At 44.9% G+C, this 20,746-nt stretch overlaps 1 protein-coding gene across 1 annotated transcript in view; it reads right to left on the bottom strand.

Annotated features, from left to right (window-relative positions):
• Positions 1 to 20,746, bottom strand: part of cntnap2 (contactin associated protein 2) — a 1,677,584-nt gene that overhangs the window by 85,913 nt on the left and 1,570,925 nt on the right. The window contains exon 20 of the mRNA XM_033050359.1: positions 17,529 to 17,662. Coding sequence (XP_032906250.1) covers positions 17,529 to 17,662 — 134 coding nt within the window. The remainder of the gene's footprint in view (positions 1 to 17,528; positions 17,663 to 20,746) is intronic.

Below are 20,746 nucleotides of genomic sequence, written 5' to 3' on the forward strand. Positions count from 1 at the left end.
CTGACATAATAATGGGAAATTGAGAAATGTCAGGGATTCTAAATCGGTGCTCACTGTAGAAAACACTAAAAACATCTGAATGGTAACAGATTTACGAGGTTGAAGGGAGGGAGGAACTGAACTGAACTGAAACCAATTACAAACATTAGACAGAAAAGCCAAGGCAAAGCGATGAAACCAAAACCTGACGTTCCCTGGCCTATGCTGCCTTCTTCTTTGGGTCTTAATGAGTGTGGCTGCAGTGATGATGGATGCCACATGAATTAGCATTGTTACAAAACCTACCATCAGCGGCGCTCCAGATCTGCCACTGCCTGTGCGTGCGATTCCGGAGGCTGGGGGGAGGGGGGAGGGGCGATTCCAGAGGCTGTTGGGGAGGGGGGCGGGATTTGTATTGGTTGTCGGAGAGGTATTTGCTCGGACTTACAAGTTGATCAAGAAAATTCATTCTGCGCTTCCGTTCCCGTTTTAAAAAAAAAGTTGCTGGACGATTGGATCGCTGGATTGAAGTTAAACGCGACTTCTAACGCCTTCAACATCATGGATCAAAATCAACATCAAGGACTTCCACATCAGGACAAAACAAAAGTTATATCGTTTATATAGGCCCCGATATTGGCCGTGTCTTGCCTGCCGATATCGCAGGGATTATCATGGCAGCGGACACATTCCGATCTATCACAATCCACTCTCAAGATAACCAAATTCATTTTTTTTTTGCACAATCATGTCATAAGAACACCTAACTCATCTATATTTTGTGTTATTGTCTATTTTTAAAAAATGGCAATTTAAAAAAATATTTTTAGCCTTTTAAGAATGGGATAGATGTTTAGATCTAGTAATTGAATTTAGATGAATTTAATTGATTTGATGACTGACGAATATGATTTTTTTGTTGGGTATTTACTCTTTGTTTTAATGTTACAATAATATTAAAGTTCTGATCTTGAGAATTTGACATTTTTTAATTTTCAAGGCAGTCTGGGTGTTTATTACTATTTCCGTCACAACGGTCATTTTTGTAATTATCTACATTTAGGTAACTAACTAATTATGCTTTAATTTCAGGTTATCCAAGTAAGATGTATCATATTTGTTTCAGAATGTTTCAATCTATAATAACTGAAAATTTCATTCAGTTCTTTTATTTTTTAAGAAAGTTATGGGCTTTTATGTCAATTGACTGTCCTCGATCACAGCTTTTGTGTTAAGTTAATGGAAAAGCAATAGGGAACCAGTTGCTAATTTCCGAGTATGAATATGACCATAACTTTTTTAATACTAGAGATATGAAAGTGAATTAGGTATCAAATTAAAGTTATTTTTATGCTTTATCTGATGGGATAAATTACAGGCTTGATTTTTAAAATCTCAAAATTCTGTAACATTCCTAGGCAAAGCGATGAAGCCAAAACCTGACAGTTTCCCTGGCCTATGCTGTCTTCTTCTTTGAGTCTTAATGAGTGTGGCTGCAGTGATGATGGATGCCACATGAATTACTGCCAGGACCTTAAATATATATAAATATCAATTATTTTGAAGAAGTGTCTGAATGTAACATTGGCAAATTTGCTGATGAAATAAAGGTAGATGGTTTGGTAAGTTACAAAGACTGATAAGTGAGAGAGGTAGGTGAAATGAGTGGAGAAGAAATAAACATCAAAATTCTGCAGATGTTGTACATCTGAAAGTAAGATGAAATGAACGGATAACATTTTTTGCAGAGAGAGTAATAATATGGTAACACATGAGGCTATTCACTTCAGAAGGGAACATAAAAGAAAAAATCAGTATTTAGGTGGAGTGGGACTACAATATTGAGACACAAGGAACTGCAGATGCTGGAATCTTGAGCAAAGCGCCAAGTGCTGAGTACCTCAGTGGGTCAGGCAGCAACTGTGGAGGGAATGAACAAGCGATGTTTCAGGTCGAGATCCTTCATCAGCCTAGGATTACAATATGTGGCGCAAAACGATCTGGGACTCCTACAGAAGAATCCAAGAAAATGAACATGAATGTAAATAGATTTATTTATTGAAATCATATTCTATGTCGCTATTCCAGGAAGATGCTAACTGCATTTCGTTGTCTCTGTACTGTACACTGACAATGACAATTAAAGTTGAATCTGAATCTGAATCTGAATCTGAATGGAATGCTGTGTGCAGTTTTGCTCTGTGTTTTTAAGAAAGAGAAAAGTTGCACGGAGTCAAAAGCAGTGGAGGCCTGCTTGTTTGATTCTTGTGGTTAAGGGGCTGATATGTGAAGGAAGGTTGAACAGCTTGGGCTGAAACCTACTGGAATTCAGAGGAATGAGAGATGATCTAATTGAAATATATGACTGAGGAGGATTGACAAGAGAATATTTCCCATAGTGAAGGTATTTAGAACCAGGACATATAACTTCAGGAATAAGGGGTACCCCATTTAAAATGGAGGAAGAGTTTTTTTATTTCAGAGATCACTAAGCTGTAGAGTTCTCTATCCTAGGGAGCCGTGGATTGGAACCATTGAATTTATTCAAGATAGAAATTGAGAGTTAGAAGTATTAACTACAAGATCACACAGGCATGGAACTCGCTATCAAAATATGGAGGGGACCGGGGGACAGGGGGGATGCGTACACTCACACACACACATGCACGAGGCTTTGGAGGCTCAATCCAGCACTAAATGCAGCTCAACTCTGCCAGTCCTGCCGGGTTAAGCTACAAGCCCTGCCTGGACTGACGGGACACCAGCGCTGCTACTCCGCGCTGGGCATATTTCCTGCAAGCCCAGGCAGGTTCACCTGGCGGGACAGGCAGAGTTGAGCTGGGTTTAGCGCTGCTTCTCTGCGCTTGCTGTGGGCCAGGGGGTACAGCGCCCGTCTGACTCCCGACCTCTCTGGCCACCCATGGGTGGGGGTGGGGGGGCACTCGGGTGGGGACGGGACAGCGCTGGAGAGCCGGCCGGGATCGATCCTGGCTGCGGATGAGACGCAGGTCTGTGCCACATCTCCCTCCTCCAATCACCGCACTCTATCCTCAGTCCCACCCCTCCCCCATTCCTCCCTCCTCCAATCACCGTGCTGAATCATCATGTCCCGCCCCCATTGCCTGCTGATTGACATCTCTCTCGTCCAATCGGCGCCCTCGATCAGCAGTCCCACCTCCACGGTCTCGCGGAAAGCGGAGATTTTAAAATCCGGATTAAAAAACTTGGGGGGGATGTCCCCCACCTCTCAAAACATGGGGGGGACGTGTCCCCACTGGCCCCCCGGGGTTTCCGCCCCTGACATGGTGAGAGGGCAGGAAAATGGTATGATAGCCAACATTGGATCAGTCACAATTTGGCTGCATGACAGTGCAAGCTAGTTTGGTTAGGGGGGGGGTGACTGAATACTCATATAAACAATTGATCTGACAAATATTCTAAATCGCACACAGTGTGTTGACAGCACTATCAATGGAAGATCTGGATAACAGGCATTTCCTTTGACACAAGCATTGCCAGCGATACATGTTCAGCCTTTATTTCTAAACTTAATGAGTTCTGACTAAGTGGGTCACATGCTAAACCATACTCTTCATTGTACATATTTTGTGCCGATCAGGATTTTCTGCTGTCAACAGCCAAACGGAGTTATATTGAAAATGATTTACCTCCTGAGTCCGGGATATTAGTGGATGCATCTGTATTATTCAGAAGAGAAAATGAACTGAATGCCAACTATTTGTTATGTAAATGAGGTGGCAGGTGGAAGGATGCACATTGGACCAAATGATTCAGTGTTGTCAGGATGATGTTCTCAACCAGGTTAATGCAGCAATGAGAAAATACACATTTTTGCTTTGTGCAATATGTCAGCTATGATGAGAAGTTTAAAAGAGAGCAAATGTTAATGCTGCTGTGATACAGTTTAATTAAGGAGAGGCCACATGGTTATAACCTGAAGGTCTTCTAATTATATTGAGCAGTCAAGGAAGATGGATGGCTTAGTGAGTTCCAAAATGTACAAATTAAATGATGTCATTAGTATTGCAATCAAAAATAAATACCACCAACATTTTGGATATCATTTTTTCATGGCTTAGAGGCATAACATTTCCAGATTCTGCATGTTCTAAAACTGGGGCAGAGTACATTACAGGCTCAGCATATGTATAAATGAGATTCATTCACATTGCCCATGAGGTATGTTTTTTATGTATGTGTGTTCATCAGACTTTGATTCTGATTTCAACTCATTAGGAGATGAAGTTTGTCAAATTTAATAATTACTGAACAGCTAAACAGGCAATGTCAAAATTGTGTTTCAGTGTCAAAACAAATTCCGGGCAGTGTTTCCTGAGGGCAGTGCAGGATTAACATTGGCTTCATTTTCATGGGTTAAATCATGACCAAAACTAAATTTGCAGGTTACATCTAGAAATGTTTTAATCATTCCAATAGCTTGTATCTTCAGGATCTGACAATACTACACGGTGTTATGTCCAAGATGGCGCCTACCTGCGGCGACATTTTGTCAGCGGCACAACAGAAAATCTTCAAATATAGTATTTCTGAGCTCACCTGTATTAAAGAATCTGCAGAAATCAACGATGTAAGTAGCGAGCTGCTAACGCATTTAAATGCATTAGCGTTACAGCGATCTCCCAGAGGTAGCGACTTTGAGGGCATTCCCGATCATAAGTCAGGGCTGCCAACATTGGGGAGGCCTTCATGGAGTCCGGAATCAAGGCCGTCGGGCAGGATCTCCCAGCAGCTATGGAGTTGGAGGTGCCGACTGTAAGGGAATTTCCGATCACAGGGGAATCCCCGACCTCGCGGAGACTCGTAAGTACTGTACCTGTAAATACCGAGGAGGCCTTCATGGATTACAGATCGTCGGGCAGATCTACAAGTAAGACTGAAACGCAGGGGACTTCAGCCCCCTCTCCCTACTATCCTACTAGCCAACGTACAGGCACTAGAAAACAAAGTGGAGGACTTAAGGTCAAGGCTGCTTTACCAAATGGAGCTGAGGGAATGCTCTGTGTTCTGTTTCACAGGGACATGGTTCACCCCCAGCTCCCCAGACGCAGCGGTCCAGCCTGAAGGTTTCTCCATCCACCGTATGGAGCCTACGCAGGCATCTGGGAAAGGGAGAGGAGGGGGCATCTGCCTCATAGTCAACTCTTCGTGGTGCTCAGACGTGGAAGTCCTATCTAACTCCTGCTCTCCACACCTCGAACATCTGGCGGTGAAATGCCTCCCCTTCTACCTTCCGAGGGAATTCACCTCCATCATCCTGACCTTAGTCTACATCCCACCCCAGGCAGACGTCCGTGTGGCACTGGATGAGCTGCACGCCGTGGTCAACAGGCACCAGACAGGCGTTTACCACCGAGGCGTTTACCACCGTAGCCGGGGACTTCAACAAAGCCAACCTGAAGAAATCGCTCCCCAACTTCCACCAACATGTCTCCTGCAGCACCGGAGGATCAAACACCCTTGACCATTGCTACACCACCATCAAAGACGCCTCTCGCTCTATCCTTCCCTCTCACATCGGAAAATCCGACCATTCAGCAGTGCTGCTTCTTCCTGCATACAGGCGGCAACTGAAGAAAGCACCCCCAGAGCTGAGGACTGTACAGAGCTGGTCGGGGGAGGAACAACTCCAGGTCTGCTTGGAGTCTGTGGACTGGGCAATGTTCAGGGACTCGGCAACAGATCTGAATGAATACGCCACAGTCGTCACAGACTTCATAAGGAAATGTGTGGAGGACTGCGTTCCAACAAAAACCTTCCGAGTGTTTCCTAACCAGAAGCCTTGGATGAACCATGGGAATCGCATTCTTCTGAAGACCAGATTCTTCCTCAAATTAGGGGACCAGTCCTTCCTCAAATAAGGGGACCAAAACTGCACACAATACTCCAGGTGTGGTCTCACTAGGGCACTGTACAACTGCAGAAGGACCTCTTTGCTCCTATCTTCGATTCCTCGTGTTATAAAGGCCAACATGCCATTCGCTTTCTTTACTGCCTGCTGTACCTGCATGGTTACTTTCATAGACTGATGTACAAGGACCCCCAGATCCCGTTGTGCTTCCCCTTTTCCCAACTTGACGCCATTTAGATAGTAATCTGCCTTCCTGTTTTTGCTACCAAAGTGGATAACCTCACATTTATCCGCATTAAACTTCATCTGCCATGCATCTGCCCACTTCCCCAACCTGTCCAAGTCACCCTGCATTCTCATAGCATCCGCCTCACAGTTCACTCTGCCACCCAGCTTTGTGTCATCTGCAAATTTGCTAATGTTACTTTGAATCCGTTCATCCAAATCATTGATATATTGTAAATAGCTGCGTTCCCAGCACCGAGCCTTGCGGTACCCCACTAGTCACTGCCTGCCATTCTGAAAGGGACCCGTTAATCCCTACTCTTTGTTTCCTGTCGGCCAACCACTTCTCTATCCATGTCAGCACTCTACCCCCACTACCATGTGCCCTAATTTTGCCCACTAATCTCCTATGTGGGAACTTATCAAATGCTTTCTGAAAGACCAGGTACACTACATCCACTGGCTCTCCCTTGTCCATTTTCCTTGTTACATCTTCAAAAAATACCAGAAGATTAGTCAAGCATGATTTCTCCTTCGTAAATCCATGCTGACTCGAACCGATCCTGTTACTGCTATCCAAATGTTCGGTTATCTCATCTTTTATAATTGACTCCAGCATCTTCCCCACCACCGATGTCAGGCTAACTAGTCTATAATTCCCTGTTTTCTCTCTCCCGCCTTTCTTAAAAAGTGGGATAATGTTAGCTACCCTCTAATCCACAAGAACTGATCCTGAGTCTATAGAACATTGGAAAATTATCACCAATGCATCCACGATTTCTAGAGCCACTTCCTTAAGTATCCTGGGATGCAGACCATCAGGCCCTGGGGATTTATCAGCCTTTAGTCCCATCAGTCTATCCAACACCATTTCCTGCCTAATATGTCAGCACCTCAAGGCTGCGTGCTCAGCCCCCTGCTTTACTAACTCTATATCCATGACTGCGTAGCCGGTCATAGTGCGAACTCCATCATCAAGTTCGCCGACTACACCACTGTGGTGGGACGAATACAGATGGGGACGAATCAGAGTATAGAAGTGAGATCGACCGACTGACCAAATGGTGCCAGCACAACAACCTGGCTCTCAACATCAGTAAGACCAAGGAACTGATGGTGGACTTTGGTAGGGGAAGGATGAGGACCCACAATCCTGTTTATATCAACGGGACGATGGTGGAAAGGGTCAATAACTTCAAATTCCTGGGCGTGCATATATCAGAATATCTTTCCTGGGCCCAAGCACACCGATGCAATTGTAAAGAAGGCACATCAGCGACTCTACTTCCTGAGAAGTTTACGGAGATTCGGCATGTTGAAGAGGATTCTCCTAAATTTCTACAGGTGCACGGTAGAGAGCATTCTGACTGGTTGCATCGTGGCCTGGTTCGGCAACTTGAACGTCCAGGAGCGAAAAAGACTAAAAAAGGTTGTGACCACTGCCCAGTCCATCACTGGCTTTGACCTCCCCACCGTCGAAGCGATCTATCGTAATCGCTGCCTCAAAAAGGCAGCCAAAATCATCAAGGACCCACACCATCCTGGCTACACACTCATCTCACCATTGCCACCAGGAAGAAGGTGCAGGAGCCTGAAGACTGTAACGTTCAGGTTCAGGAACAGCTGCTTCCCCACAGCCTTCAGGCTATTAAACACAACAAATAAGCTATGAGCTCTGAACTGCAAAAGACTATATTATTATTTGTTGTTTGCACTATATTTGTTATTTATTGAACTTTTTCTTTTTCCCCCTTTATGTACAAGGTTTACATATTCACATATTCCATTGTGCTGTAGCAAGTAAGAGTTTCATTGTCCCGTTCGGGACCTTTGATAATAAAACACTCTTGACTCTTGACTTGACAATAAATTAATATTATAATATTGTAATTTGGTATTGTACAGATGAAGAGAGGATGATTATAGAGAAATTACTAGTTCTTCTATTTTTTTAATCACATTAGTTGATGAATATAAAATTATCACAATAAAATCTTTTTTCCCCAATAATAGCTCAGGGTTCTTAATATCTACCTGAACAGGCAAACATACCATTAATTTAACATCCCTTTTGAAAATAATAGCTCTAATGGCAAAGAAATGCAGAATATATCATGCCAAAATTACCCGGAATGGAATCCAAATTGCAACCATCTGATTCAAAGTGAGGAGTGATATCACTAAATCAAGATGACAGTTCAGGAATTATCATTCATTGTGCCAATTTGTACATGACAGACACCAATTATGACTATGATTATGGTACATTTTGTTATTAAGTTGGCCAAAACCAAAAGAAAACTAAATCTATACCATTACTAAACCTCTCATCTTGTCCTCTTCTGGTTTGCGTTTTGTTTTTAATTTGCGCAAAAACGGCACCCTATATCGCTAGAATTTTTCGCCACCTTACTCAGCATTCTCCTCTGCTCCAAGCGCCCCAATTCCGATCGGTGGAAGAATACAAAAGTTATGAAGATTTTTAAAATCGTGAGATCAGCAGATTGGTCATCTCGCCTGTCAGTCACCATGAAGGTAACGCCCCTTCCGGCACCCGCGGTCAATCACCGAGCAGGTCGAGGAGAATAAAGCCCCAGAGGCGAGGCTGAGTCCACAAGCCGTGCTGATTGAGTCCGCAAGCCGTGCGGAGGAGAACGACCAGTGAAGTGACCAGCGCCCACTGAGTTCCCATCGCACTTCCAACCCCTTCCCCTCTGGTCCCCCTCACTTGCTCCTGCCCCCCTCCCCTGTAATACCGCACACTTCCCTATGGTTCTTCACCCGTCTTTTCTCCGAGCTCTCTCCCCCCTGCCCACACACCCCTACACCCCCACACCCCCCCACATACCCCTCCCTCCCACACACCCCTCCCTTCCACACACCCTTCACAACCCTCCCCCTGCCCACACACACCCAGAGCACTCCTCCCCCCCTGCGTCTTTACTGCAGCTACGGGAGGCTCTGGATGGCCCGACCCAGTCCAGCCAGCGCGGAGTCGGAGATGGCGCCGATATCGCCAAATGGAAAGCGGAGACTCCTGGCGGAGGAGAACGACCAGCGAAGCAGCTAGCGAAGCGACCAGCGCCCGCTGTGAGTTCCCATCGCACCCCCAACCCCTTCCCCTCTGGTCCCCCTCGCTGGCTCCTGCCCCCCTCCCCCGTAATACCGCACTCTTCCCCAAGGCTCTTCACCTGTCTTTTCTCCGAGCTCTCTACCCCCCTGCCCCCACACCCCTCCCGCCCGACCCCCACATCCTTCTCCTCCACACCCCAACCCCCCCACACACCTCTCTCTCCCACACAACCCTTCCTTCCACACACCCCTCACAACCCTCCCCCTGCCCACACCCCCCCCCGCACACACACCCCTCTCCCCCAAACCCCCCCCTGCCCACACATACCCCCCCACAACCCCTCTGCCCACACATATACCTCTCGCACACACCCGTCAATGCCCACACCCCCATCCCCACAACTCGCCCCCCCACAACATCATACCCCCCGCCCACACACCCCTCCCTCCACAATCCCCCACAACCCCCTTCTCCCCCACAACCCCCCCTTCTCCCCCACACAACCCCCCCTCCCCCACACAACCCCCCCCCCCCCACACACCCTCCCCCACCCACAAACCCCTCCTCCACAAAACCCCCTGCCCGCAACTCCCCTGCCCACAACCCCCTCCCCCTAAACACCCCCTCGCCTACACACCCCTCCATTCCACACCCCCTACCCACACACACCCCTCCCCCAAACCACCCCTCCCACATCCTCCCTCCCCCCACACCCCACCCACACCACACCCCCCCCTCACCACCACATCCCTCCTCCTCCCCCCCTCGCAAACCCCTCCAGCCCACATACACACTTCCTTTCCCACCCCACACCCCCCCCACCCACACCCCCTCCCACCTCACACCCCCTCCCACCACACACCCCCCGTGGTGACTAGAACCCAATGGGTCCCACTTAGTCTAGTTTGAATTAAAAACAATTCTAAAGCTGCTTTATATTTTCCTATTCAGATTTGAATAGCAGAATTATGTGGACAAAATAATTTCAAAACATTGTAAGTGTTTCATCAGACAATCAAGTATATGCCATTACAATACCTCACATAATCATATGGTTATAAGGAATAGGAGTAGAATTAGGCCATTCGGCCCATCACGTCTACTCCTCCATTCAATCATGGCTGATCTATCTCTCCCTCCCTCCTAACCCCAATCTCCTGCCTTCTCCATATAACCTCTGACACCTATACTAATCAAGAATCTATCTATCTCCGCGTTAAAAATATTCACTGACTTGGCCTCCACAGCCTTCTGTGACAAATAATTCCACAAATTCACCACCCTCTGACTAAAGAGTCAGTAATCTTATACTTCTGGTTCTTCATTGCAGGAGTTTCCGATGGCCATAAAAACACTGTGATGCCACATTTGATGCGAGTAACTTCTGCGATTAATTCCACTCAGTTGTTCCATAACTGAATATTTCAGGGCCTAACCAAGCTGAAAATTGACCATTGCACAAAAACACTGAAGAGTCAATCCTGATTTTTGTTTCCATTTACAAGACATGGGACTCACTGACAAAGCCACCATTTATCACTCATCCCTAATTTCTTTTCAATAATAGCGAGTGAGCCACTTGATAAAGAACACAGAAAAGTACAGATCAGTAACAGAAGCTTTGGCCAACAGTATCTCTGCCGTCCATGATGCCAACATAAACTAATCTCATCTCTATCTGTCTCCAGCACCATCCCTGGCAGTGCATTCCAGGTACCCACCACATTCTGGATAAAAAAATTCCTGCACGTCTCCTTTAAAATTGGCTCCTTTCACCTTTAAGCTTTCCCTTTAAATTCTTCCCCCGCACAAATTAAGTATGGAAAAGTCTTCACCCTTCCATAGTTACCCAACCAGACACAACTAAATTTAAGGTAGCTCTTCTTCTCCAAGAACCCTTTTTAGCTTAAGTCCACCCTCCGCCACCTCCAGTTTAAATTCCATTTGGAATATTTTGGAGGACCAAGAACCCAAGAACCAAGAACCCTCTTGTGTTTGATATTTCCGCTCTGGGAAAAAAAGATTCTGACTACCTACCTATCTATGTCTCTCATGATGTTAGATACTTTTATCAAGTCTCTCCTCTGGCATTTGAGAGAAAACAATCCAAGTCTGCCTAATCTCTCCTCATAGCTAATACCCTCTAATCAAGGCAGCATTCTGGTAAACCTCTTCTGCGTCCTCTCCACATCTTCCACATACTTTCTATTCATTACTCCAATTGCAGCCTAACCAAAGTCCTATAAACCTGCATCATGACTTCCTGACTCTTATACTCAATGCCCGAACCAATGAAGGCAAGCATACCATACTCCTTCTTTACCACCCTACCGACTTATGTGGCATGAACTGTTTACTTTCTCCTTATATTGGACCTCCCAAAGTGCAACCTTACACTTGTTCGGATAATCCATCTGCCATTCTCAGCCCATCGTTGGCGGCGCGACTCACCCGTTGCAGCGGCCCCTACAGCCTGTCTGGTTTTTTGTTTTTTTTTGTCTAGTTAAATGTAGTGTTTGGTGTTTTTTAATACTGGTTTTAAATGTGTATATGTGGGGGGCGGGGAGGGGGAAACCGTTTAAAATCTCTTCCCTGTCCGGGAGACCCGACCTTTTCCCTGTCGGGTCTCCGTTGGCGTTGGGGCCTAGCACCGTGGAGCGGCCTCCAACCTGAACGACCCGGGGGCTCGGGAGACTGCGGAGCTACGGACTACTCAGCATCGTGGGGCTGGCCGGCCTCGGAGCGTGGGGAGCGGTGGTGACTCGCTGCTGCGACTCGACTCCTGGGGCTCGGAGGCTCCAGCAATGCAGCCGCAGGTCCGGTGGACTGTCGGGACATCGGGAGCTCACGGGTCCGGGGGGAGATAGAGACCGCTTCCCGGAGCTCCCGCAACGCGACTTCTCCGGCCCGTGTCGCGGGGTTGGAACGACCCGGAGCGGTGTCATACATCGCCTGGCACGGCTTCATGGCCGTGGGACATTCCAGCGCCCTCCGGGGGCTCCAACCGAGACTTCTAGACCAGGAGCCGGGCCGTAAATCGCCCGGCACGGCCTAAAATGGCCGTGGGACTTATCATCGCCCGCCTGGGGCTTGGACATCGGGAGAGACATGGAGAACAGGGGAGAGAAAAGACTTTGCCTTCCATCACAGTGGGTCCACTGTGATGGATGTTTGTGTGAACTAAATTGTGTGTATGTCTAGGAATTGTCTTTGTTTGTATGGCTGTGGAAACAGAATTTCGTTTGAGCCTCACTGAGGCTCAAATGACAATAAATTGTATTGTATTGTATTGTATTGTATTTCTGAAGTTAATGCAACATAAATCGATAGTGTGGTAAAGAAGGAGTATGGTATGCTTGCCTTCATTGGTTTGGACATTTCTGAAGCCGATTGATATCCTGCTGTATACTTAGACAGCTGTTCTCACAGCCTGTAACTTCAGCAATCTTGGTGATGTCTGCAAACCTACTAACTAACACATCCACATTCATGGCCAAGTCATTTTTAGAAATCATAAACAGCAGAGGTTACTACCCAGACCTTACATACACTTCTTTAAACTTACATACACTTCCTTTTTTCCTTTTTGACCAAATTTTCAACCTATTAGGTCATCCAAGGTTCCCTTACCATGCCATCCTTACCTTTCCTCCTTAATTGAATAAGCTGGTCCTGAACTCTGATCAGCTGGCCTTTAAATCACTCCCACATTTCAGATGTTGATTTACCCAATAACATTTTCTCCCAGTTTACTCTCTGTAGCTCCTGCCTAACAATGCTGTAATGTGCCTTACCCCAGTACTTTCCTCAAAAGATCAGACTTATGTTTATTCATAACTATCTTAAAATCTATGGACTTGTGATCACCATTCCCAAAATATTCTCCCATTGTTCACTATTCTGCCAATGTTTTGTACAACTGTAATATGACATCTCAACTCTTATGCTAACTGATCATTGAAACTTTCCATAATTTTGTATTCACACGGAAGGGCAGATAGTTTCCTAATATTTCGAACAGATTTTATCTTCAACATAGAACATTGAACAGTGCAGCACAAGAACAGACCCTGTGGCTCGCAATGTCTGTGCCGTACATGATACCAAAATTATCACTTATCTACCTCACATAACCCATTATCCTCCATTGCCTGCATATCCACATACCTATCCAAAAGTATTTTAAATGCCACTAACATATCTGCTCCAACCATCATCCCCGCAGTGCGTTCCAGGCACTCACCACTCAAGTGTAATAACCATCCCTGCACATCTCCTTTACACTTTGCCCCTCTCACCTTAAAGCTATGCCCCCTAATATCTGAATGTTAACTATCAGTTCTCTCATACTGTCATGCCTTGTCAGTATGGATTAGCATACAGCTAAAATCAGCTGTAATATTTCAGTTGATCATAGTTAAGGCACTATGAGGAATAAATTGGACAGCCAGTTACAACAAAGCATCTCTGTTCAATCGACGTTAATTCCCTGATAAGCAGCTTCGATGCTCCCTAATGCTTCAACATAAAGCCAAATTGTGATGGGGACAGGATCGTTTTTAGTTGCTTTTAAGCTGTAGCCAGATGGATAATTGCAGAAAAATGGATGAGAGGAAGGGAGGTGACCCGGGCATTCAAACTGGCCATAGGCTGCGAACAGATCTGTTCCAAAACCATTAGTGTGAGGAGGGAAATCAGCAACATGGTAAACGTGCTGAACTAACTCAGCGGGGCAAGCAGCATCTCTGGAGGACAATGTTTCAGGTTGGGACCTTCTTCAGAATGGCAGCATGGCAATATTTTTTATAGCTTCAAATATCAAAATGGGTGCTGCTTGTGAGGAGTTTGCACGCTCACCATGTGACCATGTGGGTTTCCTCCGGGTGCTCCGGCATCCTCCCGCATCCCAAAGATCTTCTGGAATTTTTTGAGAATGTAACTAGGAAAATGGACAAGGGAGAGCCAGTGGATGTAGTGTACCTGGACTTTCAGAAAGCATTTGATAAGGTCCCACATAGGAGATTAGTGGGCAAAATTAGGGCACATGGTATTGGGGGTAGTGACATGGATAGAAAATTGGTTGGCAGACAGGATAGAAAGAGTAGGGATTAACGGGTCCCTTTCAGAATGGCAGGCAGTAACTAGTGGGGTACCGCAAGGCTCTGTGCTGGGACTGTAGCTATTTAAAATATATATTAATGATTTAGATGAAAGGATTACAAGTAACATTAGCAAATTTGCAGATGACACAAAGCTGGGTGGCAGTGTGAACTGTGAGGAGGAGGCTATGAGAATGCAGGGTGACCTGGACAGGTTGGGTGAGTGGGCAGATGCATGGCAGATGCAGTTTAATGTGGATAAATGTGAGGTTATTCACTTTGGTATCAAAAACAGGAAGGCAGATTATTATTTAAATGGTGTCAAGTTGGGAGAAGGGGAAGTGCAACGGGATCTGGGGGTCCTTGTTCATCAGGCAATGAAAGTAAGCATGCAGGTACAGCAGACAGTGAAGAAAGCGAATGGCATGTTGACCTTCATAACAAGAGGAGTTGAGTATAGGAGCAAAGAGGTCCTTCTGCAGTTGTACAGGGCCCTAGTGAGACCACACCTGGAGTATTGTGTGCAGTTTGGTCTCCAAATTTGAGGAAGGACATTCTTGCTATTGAGGGAGTGCAGTGTCGGTTCACAAGGTTGATTCCTGGGATGGCGGGACTGTCATATGCTGAGAGAATGGAGCGGCTGGGCTTGTATACTCTGGAATTTAGATGGATGAGAGGGAATCTTATGGAAACATATAAGATTATTAAGGGTTTGGACACGCTAGAGGGAGGAAACATGGTCCCGATGTTGAGGGAGTCCAGAACAAGGGCCACAGTTTACGAATAAGGGGTAAGCCATTTTGAATGGAGATGAGGAAACACTTTTTCGCACAGAGAGTTGAGTGTGGAATTCTCTGCCTCAGAGGGTGGTGGAGGCCGGTTCTCGGGATACTTTAAAGAGAGAGCTAGATAGGGCTCTTAAAGATAGCGGAGTCAGGGGATATGGGGAGAAGGCAGGAACGGGGTACTGATTGTGGATGATCAGCATGATCACTTTGAATGGCGGTGCTGGCTCGAAGGACCGAATGGCCTACTCCTGCACTTATTGTCTATTGTCTATTGACATGCAGGTTTGTAGGGATAATTGGCTGCTGTACATTGCCACAGATATGTAAGAAGTGGCAGCAATAGTGGGATAAAATAGAACTAGCGTGCGCCAGTGATTGAGTCAGTATGGACTTTGTGTGCCGTAGGGTCTGTTTTCATGCTGTATCTCAAAACTAAACTAAACTAATATGTTTTAGAAATGGAAAAGCTGATAAACTCGCTATAATGTATGCAACAATATTGTATTTAGCCGTGAAACGCTGGCTGCCAATTTTTGCTTGAGTTCTGGCAATCACCAAATTATTTTGGATCTCCAGCCTCCACATAAATTCATCAAGCTGCTGCTGCCAGATTTCATTCCAGTCTTTCACCCTCTCTCTGCGTTTCACGGTTTGAATGCCTCAGATCAGTAACCTTCCTAGGAATGGTGATTGGCACTGACATCGTGCCCGCTTTGTTCCAGCGCTGCCCTTGGCCAGTGGCCTCACTCTCGGGATGGATCCGTTTGGTCTGACCTGAAGATTTGGCTTCAGGGATGCAAGAATTTCAATGGCCTCATATGTAGCAAAGGGTGGTGAATGTAGTTTCGAATGCCTTAACCTGCAAACAGTTCCACTCTACTCAAATACAATATACCTTGATAACCCGGGATACTGAGTTGGATGATCAGCCATGATCATATTGAATGGCGGTGCAGGCTCGAAGGGCCGAATGGCCTACTCCTGCACCTAATTTCTATGTTTCTAACCCATCTACCCACAATCACTATTTATCAGTATTCACACCTAATATTAATATCTCATCACTCCCTCATGCACACAGCATTAATGAGAGCATCACACCCACGAATCACAGCTTTTGTCTTGTCTTTTGTGGTGACAAATGCAAAATACTAATTTATTACTTTACTTATATTAAATTTCAATAGGCAGGCTGCCATAGTGCATTCAAATAGGACATTCTCTGTCCTTGGTTATCTATGTGCTTATATAATGCCTTGCGGTATTCCATATATATTATTCCTTAATATTTATGCCATAATTTTCTTAATTTCCTTATTCATTTCATCCATATTTAATCTGTGTTCCTCGAGGTTTTCTGTGCCATTAACTTCACAGCATCTGGTTATAAGGTTCCTTATTTTTGATTTATCCTGCTCTGATCTTGCCCCAGCTGAGTTTGGACAGGTCTGAATAATGCAGTGAGGATGCCCTGACTTACATGTCTTGAAGCACTATTCCTCACTGAGATTGGAGATTTGTACATTGATACCTTGGGCTTCTGTCTGTTGCTAGGAGTCTCTCTCTAACTCCTCTTTGTCTTGTTCTGTGTACCTAATGTACATTATTTCAATTATCCTGTATTCTATGAGTGCAAGACCCATTAGTGCACATTTGTCTGAAAGAAACTATGTATTGCATTTGGACAAATTCTTTTAGCTTCTGGCTTCCAAGTCTTTAGGACATTTTTAAAAAGTGCTAAATAGTAAATGAGGTGAACTGACAGCCGAAATCAAGCAAACAACATCTTATCAATGATTCCTTTCCAGTGTAGATCCCTCTGGCTGTCTGCTCAGCTGTTGAGATAAACAGATGGTGCAAGCTTGAATGCTAGGCTACAATCGGCTGATCTGGTGTCAAATCAACTTTGCTAGCTGATTGGTGTCACGATCTGCCCGCTCTGCATTATTTCAGCAAGGCCAAGCAATGTGAATGTGCTTCCTAATATGGCAGCTGGTAAGATATTCACCACAAGTATTCACTTGGTCCCAACTATGAAAGTAATTCAGCTTCCAAAATGCCCGTGCTGAATGGTCTGGAGCGGTATTTTATGGACATTACACCTCATAATTATTACCGGCTGCAAGTAACCCCATGGTCGAATGCTTAAGAAATAAAAATAAATAAATGTAAAATCCAGGATGTAGAAACAATAAAAAAGCAGATACTAGTTAATACCCAAAAGGACTACAAAGTGCTGGAGTAACTCAGCAGGTTAGGCAGCAACACTGGGGAACATGGATAGGTGACGTTTTGGGTCGAGGCCTTCTTCAGAAAACAATTCAGGTTTTCCAGAGATGTTGCTTGACCCGCTGAGTTACTCCAGCACTTCCTAAACGCAAAAAAAATCTATTTGCACTTATGCGAAAGAATTAGCATGTAGAGTAGTACATTCATTTCCAAAGACACTTCATTGCCTCAACGCTAACATTTACCTGAAGGCGTAGTTCCTTTCCACGTCTACTGATGTTAACACTATGCGGTTGTCCATTAGCCAAGTTCCTCTGGTCCAGGTCAATTCTGTACGGCTCCTTTGTACCTCCAAGGTTATATCGAATCTGTAGACTTCCTGTAAAAATTGGGATGACTTTCAGTATTGATTAACAGCACTGTTTTGGAGGAAGAAAGATCCTTCCTTTATAATTTAGATGTATGCACAGAATTTTGAATAATATTTTCTTTAAAAGTTAATGTATTTCAATAAAGCTAGATGACTATGATGCCATTTGCCCTTTTACCTCTGCGAGAGGATTACAATGTGTAAAGTTTCATCGAATCACCTAACAAGTCAGTGAATCTTGAGCGATGTACAAGTATTGGAGTAACTTAGTGGGTCTGACAGCCTCTGGGGCGGAAATGGACAGGTGATGCTGTGGGTTTGGACTCTTCTTCAGATTGATGGGAGAAGGGGAGAGAAAGCTAGAACAGAGAGGTGGAGGCAGGATAAGTTGTGGCAGGTGAGCACAGGTAAGGGGGGTCTAATTGTCAGAGGGGTGGAGTAGGTGCCAAAAGTTAGAGGTAAAATGGAAACAAAAAATATCAGATTAGAAGAGAAGTGAAATTTAAAGCCAGAGGGAGGAATATAAGGGGAAGAGAAGAGTGGAGGGGAAAGAGGTGGGATAAAACAGTAACGGTGGACTAGGGATGGGTGGTGAGTGTATGGAGGTGGGGAAAGTAGCAGGGTGATAGGGGTGGTGGTTTTCGGAGATGTTGGGAGAAATGGGAAAATATTAGGTGGGGGTGTGGGGGGGGGGGGGGGGGGGGGGGGGTGAGGGGATATCAAGTAGGAGAATTCACCTTTCCTACCATGGCATTGTAAGCTGATCAAGCGGAATAAGAGATGTTGTTCTTCCAGTTTGCATGTGGCCTCACTCTGGCAATGGAGGAGGCCAAGGTCAGAAAGGTTGGTATGGGATTGAGAAGGGGAGTTCTATCCACTAAGGGGTTGAACTTTAATGGTCAGAAAGACACCATCTTCGGCATGTGAATAGAATAGAATAGAATAGTTTCTTTATTGTCATTGTAACATGAACCATGTACAACGAAATTGTAAAATGTCAGCCAGTCAGTGCACCATTCAAACATTTCTAAAAGCTAACGATACATACAAGGTAAAATATTTAAAAAAAGATAAACAACTAAAATAAATATCATAAAAATAGCACGCATAAACACCCAGCCCTACATCCTTCTGTCGATTTCACAGTCTCTCTCACAGCCCACATGTGCACACATGTATTGAATCATCTGTATCATTCAGGTCAAGCAATGAGACTCTTTAGCTACACTCTGCATTGGTTGGTAAGTGATGCTGGTAACCTCAGGCAACCTCAGCTGAAATTGCAGCAGGCAAAGATTCTCAACATCCCAGCATTTGATTAAACAGCCCTCCTGCATCCATGGACAAGATGTATACATAGTTAGATAGTTGTTTGACACTTTGCAGTACTTAGAAACATAGAAACACAGAAAATAGGTGCAGGAGGAGGCCATTTGGCTCTTCGGCCTCCCCTTTATTCTAAGACTGTAGCCCCTGGTTCTGGACTCGCCCAACATTGGGAACATTTTTCCTGCATCTAGCTTTCCCAGTCCTTTTATAATTTTATATGTTTCTATAAGATTCCCCCTCATCCTTCTAAACTCCAGTGAACACAAGCTTAGTCTTTTCAATCTTTCCTCATATGACAGTCCCGCCATCCCAGGGATCATTCTCGTGAACCTACGCTGCACTGCCTCAATCACAAGGATGTCCTTCCTCAAATTAGGAGACCAAAACTGTACACAATACTCCAGATGTGGTCTTACCAGAGCCCTATACAACTGCATTTCAGATCCTTGCTACTACATTGTAACCAAGAGTTAACATATTGCAGGAAGGTGAAGGGAAAATAAAACATAATTTCTACTGAAATAGGAATATGAAACACATGTTAAAATTATCCTGCTTAGCTCCGTCATGAATGTATTTTACACTACATTCCCTCCAGCGTGTGCACAGCCCACATTGTTCACAGCAGTGAAATAGCTGCTAGATTTTTGGTACATCCTTTTGTAATACAACAACGGATCGAAATAAACCATTTCGGAAGTGCCCCCGGGCCTATAAAAATAGTCAGATGAGATAGTGTCAATCCGGACTGATTTGGAGCCAGTGTAAAATGACAAATGGATTTCGTAATCAGAGAAAAAAATCTGAAAGAAATATTAACCATATGGCTGATGGAAAGCACGATGAAAAACTCGCCTACAGGAAAATATAAATGGTGAGTGAGGTGAGCAGTAAATGGCGAATAGAATTATCCAGAGACATATGAAGTTACGTATTATGTGAGAGTGACCAAGGTGGAACAATGCACAAATACTGTGAGAGACTGGTATGTAATTTGAAGGCCATGTCCGCAGACCCTGAAAGGTAGTTAAATAAATCTGAGGGATATACTCTCTGAGTAGCCAAGAAGTAAAACACACTTTTACAAAATTAAAATGATTTCATGGAAATTAATAGTTTTTGCAATGACAGCAAATGTTTGAGAATTTTACACTCCATACATTCCTCTACTATATGGTTGTATATTTTCAAAATCATAGGTTGGCGGGATGGCTGGACTGTCATATGCTGAGAGAATGGAGCGGCTGGGCTTGTATACTCTGTAGTTTAGAAGGATGAGAGGGGGTCTTATTGAAACATATAAGATTATTAAGGGTTTGAACATGCTAGAGGCAGGAAACATGGTCCCGATGTTAGGGGTGTCCAGAACAAGAATAAGGGGGTAAGCCATTTAGAACAGAGATGAGAAAATACCTTTTCACACAGAGAGTTGTGAGTGTGGAATTCTCTGCCTTGGAGGCCGGTGGAGGCCGGTTCTCTGGATACTTTCAAGAGAGAGCTAGATAGGGCTCTTAAAGATAGTGGAGTCAGAGGATATGGGGAGAAGGCAGGAACGGGGTACTGATTGGGGATGATCAGCTATGATCACATTGAATGGTGGTGCTGGCTCGAAGGGCCGAATGGCCTACTCCTGTACCTATTGTCTAGGTTCTGTCCTGTGCATTATACACAAAAGAGTTTTGGTGGTCGAGGTGTTACAGTTTCTTCCTCCTGGGTTCTCTGAGCAGGTTATGCCTCTTGTGAGTCGTAATGACGCAACCTTTC

This window comes from Amblyraja radiata, chromosome 2, assembly GCF_010909765.2.
Source record: "Amblyraja radiata isolate CabotCenter1 chromosome 2, sAmbRad1.1.pri, whole genome shotgun sequence".
Lineage (NCBI taxonomy): Eukaryota > Metazoa > Chordata > Chondrichthyes > Rajiformes > Rajidae > Amblyraja > Amblyraja radiata.